Here is a 14,180-nt window from a genome sequence, read left to right as displayed (position 1 = left end):
ACACTTTTTGCCCACTCCTGTAAAAAGTTGAAAGAAATTCAAAATAATCCTCATAATGGACAACAAACCCCCAGCTTTGGTTTTGCTTCCAGAATGCTCTATATTTGTCTCCGATCAGTTTTGTTTTGAGAGCTTTGCATGTTTTATCTTCAGCTGCTTTTGCTTTCGGTTGTGAACTCTTCACTGGTGAAAAACTTTGGAAGGAAACCAAACTCGTGACCGTTTAGTCCCAGTGATTCAGTCTAACAAAATTTCCAAAGTGTTTATTCCTGTCCTGGTCTGGAATGGGAAAAGTATTCAGACCTTTTACCCAAATAAATAGCACATTGTGCAAATGCTGCTGCAGGAGGAGAAGGAGTCACAGGTTCACTTTGAGCAGAAGCACCTTTCTGTTGGCTCTTATTAACGCCAGATGTTGGATGTTATGGGTCTGTTTCACCAAAAAAAAAAAAAAAAAAAAGTGTTAGAATAAAGTCTGCTGTGCAGGTTTGACGTTGCACAGCAGGATTTGATTGCTTTTTATGTTCCCAGAAGTGCAGTTTCCCCCCCTGTTCTAGTGCATCACCCCCGCTGGACGCAGAGGAAATAAACCAGAAACGCGCTGTATTCCCGGTATGAGCCTAATGTATTTGTTCCCCCCTCTTCCCTGCGTGTTGATATTCCAGTGAAGGCGCACTGATCTTCTTTACTGGCACGTTTGGTGAGTCACGCGTGACTCATAGCACGTGGGTGGGAGTGAGCCGCGCGCTGCATGCATGCGCGCCGCGCGCCGCGCTCCGTCCTCTGTCTTGTTTTCGACTCTCTCCCCGCTCCGGTACGCGGCGGCGGTATCCGGGCAGATAACGAGTCATGTGATATCCGTGTCTCCGCGACAGCCTCCCGCTTTACGGGAAAAGCGCTGGCTGCATCCCGGATCCCGGGCCCCGGGCCTCGGCCCCGCACTGCGCCGTAGCGCGCGGCCCCCGCACGGGCCCCCCGCGCGAGGACCGTGAAGGAGAACGACACCTTCACGGAAACCGCGCGATTAAATCACCGCACAAAATTACGGGAACGGCGTTAATGCACATTACTGCGTCCGTCCGAGCGATTTAGGAAGTAAAGATTACCGGACGCCATAATGTCCTCTAGGAGAATTAACCCTTTATAGAGCAGCATGGATGCTGACAAATGAAAATATGTGTCGCTTAAATAAAATAAAATGGGTGAAAATCCATCATCTCTTCAAAACTGCACAAACCGCACAATTCCCAGTTTATATCTTTTAGAGGTCAGGGGCAGGGGTTTGGACTCTTTCATACACAAGCATCCTGGATCCAATGGATCTGTTCTGTGGTCCCCTGATCACGCTACACCAGGGGTGTCCAACATAAGGTCTGTGGGCCAAAACTGGCCAAAGAGGCTCTAACCTGGTCCACCACACCCTCAAGCAAGTTATAAAAATTTTCTAAGACTATATTGATTTTTTTTTCCTACAGATTTCTCCAGAGTAGTGAACACAACACATCCTCAAAGCCACAAGTTTGTGAAAACATAAATAATGCAACAGCTATAATCAGAGGGGTTTTTTTTCTTTAACTTTAGACATTTTACTGTATTTTGCATCATGAAGTGATTTTCCAAAGTAATCATTTGGTCTTGTAAAAATGTTGACATTTTCATATTCTGAAGCAATCCAAAGAAAAACTTTGAGGTTTAATATTAAATGTTAATATGACACTACTTTATCAGTTTGGCCCACTCAAGATAAAAATGAACTGACACGCCCCCCCCCCCTCCCCCTCCTATAAATATTCTGTGCGATGTCAATCTAAGTGTGTCATTGTCCGTTTTGCCTTCAGTTTTAATGTCAAAAATACATCTGCAATTTGAAGTTGCTTACTTTGAATAACTGTTTTTAACTGAATCTGTGATGAACTAACTTGAAATATTCTCCAGAAACAAAGACAGTCTCAATCTTTAATGCTACTCTGACTCAGTAACAGTAGGCAAATTGAGAACAACAATTACTTTTACTGAAAATTTCTTACTCCTTTGCTGCTGTTAATTTAACCCAGCATCAGATTGAAACTTAGGCGCCACTTGTTTGACACAAGACTGCTGAACCCCGGGGTTGTGATATATTACATGCAATGAAGACTAAACTTATGGAACCTTCAAATCTCCCGATGGTCCCACTTACATAATGCACACCATTATCATCTAAAACCAAAAACGAGAAGAAAGATGGAAAGTTACCAAAATGGGTCACTTGTCTGTGAAAGGGTTAAAGGAGCAGATGTGTAAGTTAAAGGAGTCAGTTGAAGACCGGGGCGGACCCAGACGATGTTTAGAGGCGGGGGCACACGGTCAGGCTGCCTTCACGTAGCCAGGCAAAGTGGAAAATTACAAGTTCCCAAAAGTCACTGTACCAAGTTAGAGATGAGAAGAATAAGAGGATATGGGGGGTGAGGGGGTGGAGGAGTTGTTGATAAAAGGCTGCCACTGGCCTTTCTCTTTAATATTCAGATTACTGAAGTCTTTATTTGTTCAGATGGTGTGTTTAGTTCTTGCATTGTTGACCTTGAGGTTATAGAGAAGCTTGTAGCTGGAAGGAAATTCAGATTAACAGCTTTCTAAATGAGAGTAGAAGGTGATTAAAAGGCAGAAAGTTAAGTCAACACCAGCAATTAGAATACTGTTAATGATAAATAAGTCTTTGAAAAGAATAAAATGAATAAAATCACAGAATGTGGATGTAAGGTACAGGTGTGAGGCACTCTGCTTCTCGACTACTCTGTGTAGTTAAGGTTAATGAAGAGATAAATCAGGTAACCTTTTTATTTCTTCATCTTGCTTTTGTTGGTAAAGCTGCTTCTTTTTATTTCTATAGGGAAACTTCATTTAACTTCATTTTCCACTGTCGACATTATCATGTCCAATTTCTGACATTGCCCGACTCTTCACTGCATCCCAAAGCATCTGCTTAAAACGAAGGCTTTATCATTATGATTGAACACATAATGCAACATTTAATTCAGTTTTTACAGGGGAAAACTGACAAAGTTAGTCAGAGTTACTTCCAAAGATTTTTTTAAATAACTCAGTAATGGAAGGGAACTCTACATAACGTCAGGGGAACTCAGTCTAACTGAACATTTATATTACGTTTGAAGTGAGCGTCCCTCTGTATCACCTCTTTAAAACAGAACGTTTGTTTGCATTTCATGATTAAACCATGAGTGAAAATGTGTTTATAAGCCATCTGTTCTGAATAATGGTTTAACTACTGTTGGAAGATAAAAATTGCTCTTTCTTTCTTTCTTTCACACCCTGAAGCTATTCTTGGATCTCTGTTGATTCCCGGTTTTTCTTATGGGAAGTCCCAAGTTTCACAGCATTCAAATGTATTTTCCCTATCAAAGGTGTATTTTTCCCCCTTCTTAGTTAGTCATAAAGATGCCATTAAACAACTGTGTTTAATGTTCTTTAAAAAAAAAAAAGAAAGCAAAAATGAAAGCGTGGACTCAAATCTCATCACCTGTGACTGGACTGGAGAAATGACTAGATTTAACATCAGCGCTCAGTTTCTCACAGTGATATCAACTGCTGGCAATAAAGTGACAGGTCAAAACTCAAGGAAGAGTTTTTTGGGAGAGATCTGACTCATTCAGCATCATTCAGCAAATAAAAGCAGTTTACTCGCAAATGATATGAAATGATGGCTGCAGCGGCAGGTGCTGCTGGTAATCCTGAACCCTTGTCAGAAAATTCAAGCCTGGCTCTTTTTGTAAACTGTTGTCGTTGCTCATCACTTCAACAATGCTCTGAGAATGGGAACTGCAGTTTGAATAAGTCACCTTGAAGCTTGAGTGGCATGTTTTCAGGATTCAGTGAACCACTGATAAATTAAGCCTTAAACATTCTGTATGTGCATTATGATAAAAGCAAAAGCAGCAGCTGACACTTGCAACATAGGATGAGTGTCCTTTCAGCGATAACTGACACCTCAAAAGGTGATTGAATAGGTTATGCAAACGATTATGTAATGCTGTGAATTGTACTTATTGTCCAGATTGTGCACGGTGTTTGTGTATTGAAAAAAAAAATCAATGGGTCAGTATGGAAATGTCATTGCTGTAGGTCAGAGGTCAGACGGAAGGGGAGGTCAGAGGTCAGGTGACCAAGTCAGATTACTCGTCAGCCCTAAGCTGTTCATCGACTGTTCCTGCTGTGTCATCACCGTCATCATCATCATCATCCAGCTTTTCAGTGGTCGTCGTAGAAACTGTTGCCATGACACCCAATGCCCGTAAGTGATGCGAGTGTTCCAGGTGCAGAAAGACAGTACAGCGGACCATAGATCATGGATGCGCGTGTGTATGTGTGCATGCGCGTGCGTGCATGTGTGTGTGTGTGTGTGTGTGTGTGTGTGTGTGTGTGTGTGTAGTTCCAGAGAGTTTTACTGTAAACTGATCCACACCACCAGCTCCAGTGTAAGATAATAGGAATCTGGCTGTGAGCCTTTTTTCCACAGCACTCCCTCCACCTTCCTGAGCTGTCCCCACCTGGGGGCTGGGCGGGTGGATGTTCAGGTATGAGTGTAGAAAACTGTGTGTGATCAACGCAATAAACAAAGTATCTGCATTTTTTTTTTATTTATTTATTTAACTTTCATTCCAAAAGTGATTATCTTCACTGAGACCTTTATCTGAGTTGTACTCACCAGTACATCCAGCTCTCCCCTCTGCAGATAGGTTGCTTAGCATTCAGGATTTAAAATTAAGACTTTCACTCTGCGTTTAGCGGTTCAGTTCCATATTTGGATCAAACGCAGTTGGAGGGGTGGACGTCTCCACCACAGAGAGAAGCAGGGCTTTCATTTCCATTGCAGATTCTGATCTTTGCTGGCTTTACTATTGTTACATAAAAATACATGAGCTCATACTTTTTCCTGCTCAGGCTGGAGTTTAGGGCTTAAAGCACTTCATTTTTACCTGTGAAGGGGCTGCCAGTCATGGTGTGAGGGTACGCTGAGACTGATTCATTCATCCTCTGTGTTAAAATGCTAAGGAATAGTTTCAGAGTGAGGAAAGAAAGCGCTTTATCCTTGTGGGGGTGAGCTCAATGTTTATACACAAAAATATGATTATGCAATCTACAATTTTTTTAATATGCAGAAAGGCATGTTTTACAGTACCCCAGAGTTTCTCCACTTTCATGTGTTTTTGCTGAGGTAATCTAACTGCTTTTTGGTTTTTGGTTTCTATTCACCATTCAAAGCAGAGCCACATTATAACGGCATTGTTTATATGCTACTCTATTTCATTGTGGATGAATTTTCCCCTCAAAATGTTGCTTCTAAAAATGAAGGAATTCAAAAGTTTTACAGCTAGTCTATAAAGGATGAACGAGAGGAGGAAAGCACTGAGGCGATGAGGTGGCAGTCACAACAAAAAGGCATTACAACAAACAAATGGATGATTAAATACATAAACCGGTGCTGTCACTTGTTCAGGAAAAAATATTACTGTCAAAACCTTGACCTTTTCACTTCATTCACAGCTTTTGTCATTTGACTGTGGAGTACCTCAGGAAAATCCTCAAAGATCAATGAATGCTAACACAAGAGTGATAACCACTGTACGAATATGCATTCAACGTGCACTATTCATTACAAAATTTTATTCTGACTTTTTCTAGACATGATTTGTGACAAAATCTTAACATTTTTCCACAATTTTTTCTTTAAAAAAAGAATTTATCATTACTCAGCACTGAAATCATATTCTATGGACTGTGTATCGGTTGGAGAGGTTGTAGGTTTGATTTTCCATCTCCCCCTATTCACATGTTGTCCTTCAACAAGACACTGAACTCCAAATTGCTCCCAATGGATGGATCGAGAGTCTTGCAATGCAGCCTCCTCCATTTGGTGTGTGAGTGTGTGTGTGAATGGGTGAATGTGACGATCAATGTGAAGTGCTTGAGGGACTGCAGTGGAAAAGTACTGTATAAGTGAATTCTGTTTACCCATTCCTTGTATTTCATTTTGAATCTTGATAGTTTCACCTCCTTCAATGAGGAATTTCAGGTATTCCTGGACATTTTGACTTTATTTAGCTGCAGAATTTTCAGTGTTTTCGTTTTTTTTTTTTTGTTTTTTTTTTTGGCATACTTTATTAATGAATTTTTTAACATTTTGACAATATTTCCAAAAGTGAAAATTATACATGATTAATTACTAAGTTCCTAGATGTGGGGTATTATGGACCTTTTTAAGAAAATATTTTTTGATTTTTTTATCTATAGAAATATAACTGCTTCTTAGATGAATTTAATCAGAATTTGAAAAAAAAAAAGTATTTAATTTATTTTCTGTTTAACCTGCACAGTAAATATTCCATCTAGCCGATAGTAACCTTGTGGTTTTAACCCCCTCCTCTTCTGTCCCTCTTCTGCACTCTGCTCCAATTTGCGTGCGCGGCCCCGCGGGCACGGGCACGCACATTGGGGGCTCGGCCCTACGCAATGGAAAGGGGGCGCGCCCGACTTAAAGCCGCGCGCTGTCCAGTGTTGATGTGTCGCAGATTTTAAAAAGTGAGGGAGGCAGACGGCAGAGTTTCTCCGAGAGGGCAGCAGCGGACTGTTGACACGGGACGCGAGCACCAGCGCGAGCACTTCCACGGCTCTCCTTTCCCTCCTCCGCATCTCTTTTTTAACTATTTTTTTCCCCACCTCAAAGATACAAATATATTTTCCTGCATTTAGCCACAAACAAGCGGAGACCCAGTTTGCGTCCTCTTCGGAAGGAGCGAGGCTGCGCGCGGCGATGGAGCTGTCATCCATTGGAGATCAAGTGTTTGCAGTTGAGTCAATAACAAAGAAGAGGGTGAGAAAGGTGAGACGCATGGACGCTCGCACACTTCATATAACTTACATAACTTATTTTCCGCGTGTTGTTTTTTCTTTTTTTTTTCCCCACCCGGTGTACTCCGTGTACCGTCTCCCCTCTCCTCGCGCACTACAAAACTAGGCTACGCAGTTTCCCGACACTTTACGCTGGAACCTCGCTGCCGGGATTAACCTGCTTCTTACTAAATTGTAACTGCGCCAAAGTTTCACATTGTTTCTTCTCTCCGGGGCCGCATCCTGTCACCTTCCCGAGCAGCGGGGCTGAGCTGCTGCCGCCGCTGCAGCTGCAGCGTGTTTTGAAGGAGCCTACGCAGTTGTAGCTGAAAACAATTATACCGAAAAAAAAGAAAATAACAATAGGAACGGAGGGTGTGTGTGTGTGTGAGATGGTCTCAGTGTGCAGGGGAGCTGCGCAGTTTATTTCGGATACGCCAGCGAGCGGAACAGCGGCTCAGTATCCGGGTGAAACTGCTGCGTAATGTCATCGACTGCTGCGTGATGGTGACCCGTTGATTTACAGTGGAGGGAGGGGAGGGGGGGCGGGGGTCCATCACCATGTGTACATTTTTATCATCTACAATCAATGAAGTACTTCACTGATCACCTCGTTTAAAGTTTACTCTTACAATTTCACCGCACGTGTGCGTATGGACTGTGTGCCTGTGTTGTTGTTGTTGTTGTTGTTGTTGTTGTTGTTTTAATTGTTGTTGTTTATGTTTTTGTTTTGTTTTTTTTCCCGGTGACGCTGAGGATTGTTTTCTGGAGCGGAGTCATTACTGACGTTGCGCAACACCACGTTGTTTACATGTTCTCCGCGCGGCCCCACCTATCCGAGAGCCGCCGGTCTTTACAATGTTCTAGAAAGAGCCGTGCGGTGTGGAAGCAGCCGGCTTTGCGTGGCCATGTGCAGTCACGTCATCTGCGCGAGAGCGAGCGAGAGAGCGAGAGAAAGAGAGCGCGAGAGAGGGAGAGAGAGAGAGAGGGGCAGGCTGCTGTTTGGAGGCCACCCAGCTCCACTGTCATTGACGTCATTCCTCAGAAAAACACAGTTTGAAAGAAAGAAAAATGTCCATGACCCTCCCTCGCGCCTTCCCTGCTCCACTATTTAAAGTGACAGTCCTCCTTTCACTCGGGTTGTTTGTCTTGTTGTGGCACATTCTCATTCAGAGCCTATCTGGTGGAAATGAGTCTATCACTGACCCGCCCTGATGGTCTCTCTGCCTGTCTCCTCAGGGGAATGTGGAGTATCTTCTGAAATGGCAGGGATGGCCCCCGAAGTGAGTAACACTTGAGTCACCGTGAGCTGACCTCATCCCAGCTCCACTATATACACTCCAGCAGCTTTATGGTGCTGCTGGTCACGCTGCAGCACCGTGTCCAGATAGACAGGCAGGTTCATCTGGATGTGTTCCTGTTGGCAGGTACAGTACCTGGGAACCGGAGGACAACATTTTGGACCCTCGCCTGGTCCTGGCCTACGAAGAGAAGTGAGTATTAATAAAAAGTGTTTTATGCTCACAAAGCACTTTTTTTTTTTAAATCTTGTGTTCTCTGGTGAAATGCTTTCCCTTTGTGGCGGTGTCTCTGACCTCCCCCTCCCGCTCTCTCTGTGTCTTCCTCTCTCTCCCAGTCAGGAGAAGATCAGAGCTCTGGCCTATCGCAAGAAAGGTCTGAGACCCAGGAGGCTGGTCCTGCGGGTACGGACGCTAACTTTTCCTCTTGTCTAGTGGTCCTTTGTTGTACCTCACTTCATTAATCCTGAGTGCTGGCTTGGCTTAATTGTTTAAAGGTCATTCATCCAGGTGACCGCTTTATCTGTTTGTACAGTATTTATTAATGTTGTGTGATAAATTAGGAAATTATTCCAGTAAATTAGCTACTTACTGGTATCAAGGGTAAACTTCTGAAAACTGAATATGTAACATGAAGCCTTTTTTTATGGAACTTTAAATTACTCTTCACCCATTTGATTTTCATGTACTGAGAAAATGAATTCTAGTTATTTTCAGAGAGAATGAGGTGACTTTACGGAGTCTGACTTGAATTTTAAAGACTCTATTTGTACCTGAAGTGTCTGGGTGAAGTACAAAAACAAAAAGTCTGACTTTGTTGTAGAGAGTCCCGCTCCAGTTTAATTCCAGGTGTAGTTCGAAGAATCTGGGTTTTATTTAAGAAATCTGTGTCTGCTTTTTAAAGCATTCAGTTCTATTTCTAGAATCCAGGTGTAGCTGAAGGATGAAAACGTTAACTTCACGAATCCGGGTCTACATTAAACAGGCCAGACCTCGTGTAAAGACTGTGAAGAGTGAGGTGGAATCAGGTCCGGTTTAAAGTCTGACTAAATTTTAAAAAGTCTCGGTGTGGATTAATAAGTTAAAGGATATAGTTTAGAGAGTCCTGGTTCTTTTTTCATTTTTCCCTTTGACAGGATGTTAAAGGGTTAAGGCGGAGGCTGGGCTTTGAGAGTATTCGTGAAGATGTTGCCACGTGACGTAATTGGCTGATCAGGCTTTGTGGAATATCTGACGGTGTGATTGCTCTGGTTTTATGGAATGATGAACACTCGGTCGTCACAGATCCCGTCCCTGTCCGCCGGCTGTCTGTGAAGGTGCATCAGACCTCAGCGCGCTCACGCAGCGCTGTCTCATTTCATTCATTTTATTCTAGTTTAATTGTCTCACTGTTTCTTATTTTACCTTGACATGAAAAGATTCAAAGGGCAGGCGGCGGAGATGGATGAGTTGTGATTTTCATCAGCATTTCCAGCTGTTCCGGAAAAATAGACTCTTTGTTTTCTCAAAGGTCAACAAGTAAAATTTAAGTTCCATAATGTCATATTTCCGTGTACGTTCGGACGGCCGTGTTCTGTCTGTCCTGCTCTCAGAGTTTTGGCAGTTTGATTCAAGAAAGTTGGAAAAAAACTATAAAGAGCAAACAGTAGACCAGCGAGAACTTAATGATCTTGTTCAGTAATGTTAACGCTGATCATTCTGACCATAGAGGAGCAAAAGACTGAAGATTTGACTTTTATGTAGTTGTTATGATGCTTATTATTGTTGAGGCTGTGCAGTGGTCCCTGGTTCGAGTCCAGATTGGAGTTGCCCAGTTTGCATGTTCTTCCTGTGCATGTGTGGGTTTTCTCATGGTTCTCCAAAAACATACATATGAATATAATTGGTGATTTTAAATTGCCTGTAAATTGCCAGTGTAAGCGATTTGGACTGTCTCTCTCTGTACACTGTCTTCACACATATAGTCAGCTGGGATCGGCTCTAAACTGGATAAAGTGGCGCCAAACATGCTTTCATTACTTCTAGTTTATGTTAAATCTTGTTACAGTATATTCTCTGGCAAGAAATGCTTACAAGAAACTAGCATATCGATCTAATGTAACTGATGATTACACTCCCATAACCAACTTTCGACTCACAAATCCCTCTTGTGGCAGGAAGTGGTTTTACCGGATGTGGCCGTATTATAAAGATTAATTTCAACTTATGTCGTGACCTGTTTCATGTAATTCAGTATGTTTTCTGGACTGATTGTGAATATTTTCAGCCAAAAATCTTGACTGCAGCTTATCTTCAAACTTGAGACTTGACGTGTTCTTCTTTTTTTTTACTCAGCATCAGGACCTTCTTAAGCATGTGACAACACAACACTAAAATAGAGTGTCGTTATCTGAACTGAAATGGAACTTAGTGTTTGTGAAGATGCACGACTGTCTCAATGTTTCAGTGATAAAAACACCAGTAGTGTTGCCCCCCCCTTTTTTTTTTCTTTAGCGCCTCATACCTGCAGCAAAGTCGCAGCTTGCAGTACTAATAATAGCCTCAATAGACCAGAATGCATTGCAGTGCAGCTGAAAGACGTGTTTTTGAGCATGAGGTGTGACTCTGAAGGACACGCTCTCTCATACTGTGTTCCTATCACTTTCACTCCTCCACTAACGTTCTCTCATAGCCGGTTTAAACGCCTGCGGGGCTTCCATGAAAGGAATTCTGTTTGCAGGTAGTTTGCAGGTTGTTTGAAAAGGGAAAATCACAGCTCTCAAATGTCCGAGCGCACGTGTTACAATGTGAAACCAGCAGCAATGTCCTCTTTCTAACATGCTGAACCAGCATTAAGTTTCTGCAGGAGATTTTTACTTATATGTACTTTTAATTATTATTCTTTTGAATAAGCTCTGTAACTTTGCAAATTAGCTCATTGTTGTTTTGGAACAAATGTCTTCCAAGCAGGAGGATATTGAATTTGTCAGAACCTCTTTTCCGTGGCTGATTAAAACACTTTTGTGGTGCTGATGAGTATTTACAGCAGCAGGATGGCGTTGCTGCGGCTCGGCGTGAATTACAGTGTTTGTGTTGATCGTAATGAGGAGCGTGTCGCAGAACAATGCGGCCCGCTGATTAGTTTTCTGCCGCACCAGATATTTAACCCATTTTCAAAACAAACTCTCCCAAAGCTAATAGTGCTCAGGTACACTTTGTGTTCAGTATTAGATATCAGCTGATGAGTTTCTCAATGTGCTGCTGTCAGCATTCAGCTCAGGGTCAAAGTGCAGCTTCACACAGCAGTTATTCCTTTATTAACCCTTTATAGGGCTCACTGATGCGTCTATTTAAGGTTTTTTTTTGCTTGTAACCTTCATAGAAAACTGTAAAAACTGAACATATTTCATAAAATTATAACCTAAAGAGACTTTTAAACCAGATTTTCCAACTACAGAAGAAATGTCAAGTGTCCATATACGTGCATTGAATTTATTGTTAGTTTGGAGGAAACAGGGAAGGTATGGAATGAATTCACTGATCACTTAAAGAGTTAACAACCTTTGACAACAGTGAAGCTCTGCAGCGCAGACGGATGACTTGTAAAGCTACACAGGGAACAAGAAATTAGATTTCCTGACTGTTTCATGTGTTTATCCTCAGACATGTCCAGAGTATCACAGAGTCCCCCCTTGAATGTTCTTTGTCCAGCTGACGCGTCTCATACGGTGGACAGAAATGAGTTCTTTGTTTGGAGCGTGAATGTCCTCCACTCAGTGACCTCTCACCTCCACTGCTCCACAGAACATCTTTGCCATGGACCTGCGCAGCGCCAACAAAGAGGCGGAGAAGCCCCCGCCCCGCTTGCGGCTCTCCCTGACCAGATCCATGAGCACGGACGTGGACCAGGTGGAGCGCGGCGGAATCTACCGCCGCCCGCTCAGGAGGAGGAGGAGCCGGCAGAGGGCGACCCGGGGGCCGCCGGAGGGCGCCGCAGGAAAACCCATCCGCCCACAGAGGAAGAAGGTGGAGGAGCCCACGGAGGAGGAGGATGAGGAGGAGTGGGGGGGCACCAGCGAAGAAGACAAGCATGAATCTGAGAGCACCATCGGCGAGAGATGTGAAGACAGCGTTTACGGTCGGTTTGACGGTCTATTCCTCAGCGTTTAGACGCCCAGGCTCTACTCCTGATCTCTGGAAGTGAACAGAGTTTTGGTGTTTCCTCCCTCAGGTCCATCGGAGTGCAGCTCGCCCCCCCTGCTGGAGCGGCAGGACCTGGAGATCGAGGTGGAGGAGAAGGTGGAGGACGAGCTGATAGCTGCCCGAACGGAAATATGGACCGATGGCGAGTGCGGCGGGACGTCCGACACGGGACACAGAGAGACAGTTGCGTGCGACCAATCAAAGGACAGCGCCTCCGCGTCCGAGGACAGGGCGGGAGACGAGGCGTCCGTGGGCGACCGGTCAGACTGGGAGGGCGTGGAGTCCAGAGAGGGCCGCCTCTGTCCGAGAAGCAACGCGACTTCAGTCATCGTGAGCATCCTGGGGAACAGAGAGACGGCGGGCGACGGCACCACTACCACCGCCGCCGGCGCCGCCGTCCGCTCGTCCGACGAGGCCGGGAAGGAGGAGGCGAGGGGCGACAATCAGAGCGTGAACACAGCGGAGCCAGGCAGACAGATCGGGAAGGTGATCATGACAGATGTGACTATAAACTCCCTGACGGTGACTTTTAAAGAAGCGATGGTGGCTGAAGGCTTCTTTAAGGGCTACTGAGAGAAACAGAGAGAGAGGGAGCGAGAGAGACGGGGAGAAAGAAAGGATGAAGTACCCATAATTAGACTTGCCACTCATTTTGTACGTGTAAATAGTCGTGTATGTAATATATTTTCACATGTTTACAAAGCTACACTCATTTCCTACTGAGTTCAGTGAAGACATTATTGCCTTTGAATTAAAAATGAGTGGTAATTTTATCATTGTGGCTCATTTATTAGGGGTGATAGGAAGCCCGAGGCCCTGACAATGTGCCCAAATTATCCATTGCAATGCAGCAGACTAAATGGATCTCAGAGGCAGGTTTCATTCCAGGGGCCGCCGGGTTTACTGAGAGCAGGAGACAGATGGTGAGACAGCAGCCAGAAGCGATCCAGTTCACATTACTACTTCGATGCAGCTACTTTTTACCAGTCGTCCTCAGTGCTTTCCAGCAAGACGTCGGTCTCACACTCAGATCTGTTCTCGGGGCCTGTTTAAGTCGCTCCTCTTTCTTACCGATAATGTTTTTGTAAAGACTTTGCTCTTTCTTTCTTTCCTTTCTGCTTTTCTTTTTTTCTTTCTTTCTTTTCCACTATTCGCACAGAGCTAGCCGCATGCCCTGTCAGTCTGTGCCGCACATGCACAAAGCTCTGTCCTGTGCTTTGTTGAAGAGGTTTATTTCTGTCACAAAAGAAATAAGACAAAGAGAATTAATGCCTGCCGCTTAGATGAAGTTCTGCATTTCAAGGAGGACGGATGCACTATAAAGAAGTACACTGTTGTGTTTGCTGTCTGTCTGTCCCGTAACTTTTCAAGTATGAAAATGCTACCTGGTTCTATTTTTGTAATACCAATTGATAGTCCACTCTTTTTCTCGACGCTTTGTGCATATCAAAAGAGAAGATATCAGTTTACACCGCCGCTCTGTAGGTAATGTGCAAATGGCAGCAGATGTGCATTAGATCAGACTATAGTGAGCTATTATTTATTGCATGTCACATGTATAAGCTAATCTAACTTATGTCACTTAATGTGTCTGAATCTCTCTGAACTGTCAAACATGTCTTCTCTCCAAAAGAAAACTTTTTTTTTTTTTTTTGACTACGTTTCCAATAAATGTGTACTAAAAGGAATATGTCATGGTGTGTATTTATCAGTTAAAGAAACAACAAGTTGTTGTTGCATGATGCATATAATGTTCCAGGTATTGCAGTGATGAATTGACCCTGTTCTCATTGTCACAGGATGTAACTCTTGGTG

General features: G+C 43.6%; 1 protein-coding gene across 1 annotated transcript; it reads left to right on the top strand.

Annotated features, from left to right (window-relative positions):
* Positions 1–6,553: 6,553 nt before the first annotated feature.
* On the top strand, positions 6,554–13,681 carry cbx7a (chromobox homolog 7a). Its single transcript, XM_030090405.1, has 6 exons — positions 6,554–6,877; positions 8,125–8,168; positions 8,313–8,378; positions 8,522–8,588; positions 11,967–12,300; positions 12,394–13,681. Exons 1-6 carry the CDS (start codon positions 6,809–6,811, stop codon positions 12,936–12,938), a joined length of 1,125 nt encoding a protein of 374 aa, XP_029946265.1. The 5' UTR covers positions 6,554–6,808; the 3' UTR covers positions 12,939–13,681.
* The last annotated feature ends 499 nt before the right edge of the window (positions 13,682–14,180 follow it).

This window comes from Salarias fasciatus, chromosome 4, assembly GCF_902148845.1.
Source record: "Salarias fasciatus chromosome 4, fSalaFa1.1, whole genome shotgun sequence".
Classification (NCBI taxonomy): Eukaryota; Metazoa; Chordata; class Actinopteri; order Blenniiformes; family Blenniidae; genus Salarias; species Salarias fasciatus.
Note: the sequence above shows the minus strand (reverse complement) of the source record. Positions and strands in the feature narration are given on the sequence as shown.

Bases quoted from the DNA above. Each gene is read 5' to 3' on its own strand.
- cbx7a (XM_030090405.1), top strand. From the start codon at position 6,809: ATGGAGCTGTCATCCATTGGAGATCAAGTGTTTGCAGTTGAGTCAATA. The intron at 6,878-8,124 runs GTGAGACGCATG...CTGTCTCCTCAG, and splicing joins CAAAGAAGAGGGTGAGAAAG to GGGAATGTGGAGTATCTTCT. The intron at 8,169-8,312 runs GTGAGTAACACT...TCCTGTTGGCAG, and splicing joins TGGCAGGGATGGCCCCCGAA to GTACAGTACCTGGGAACCGG.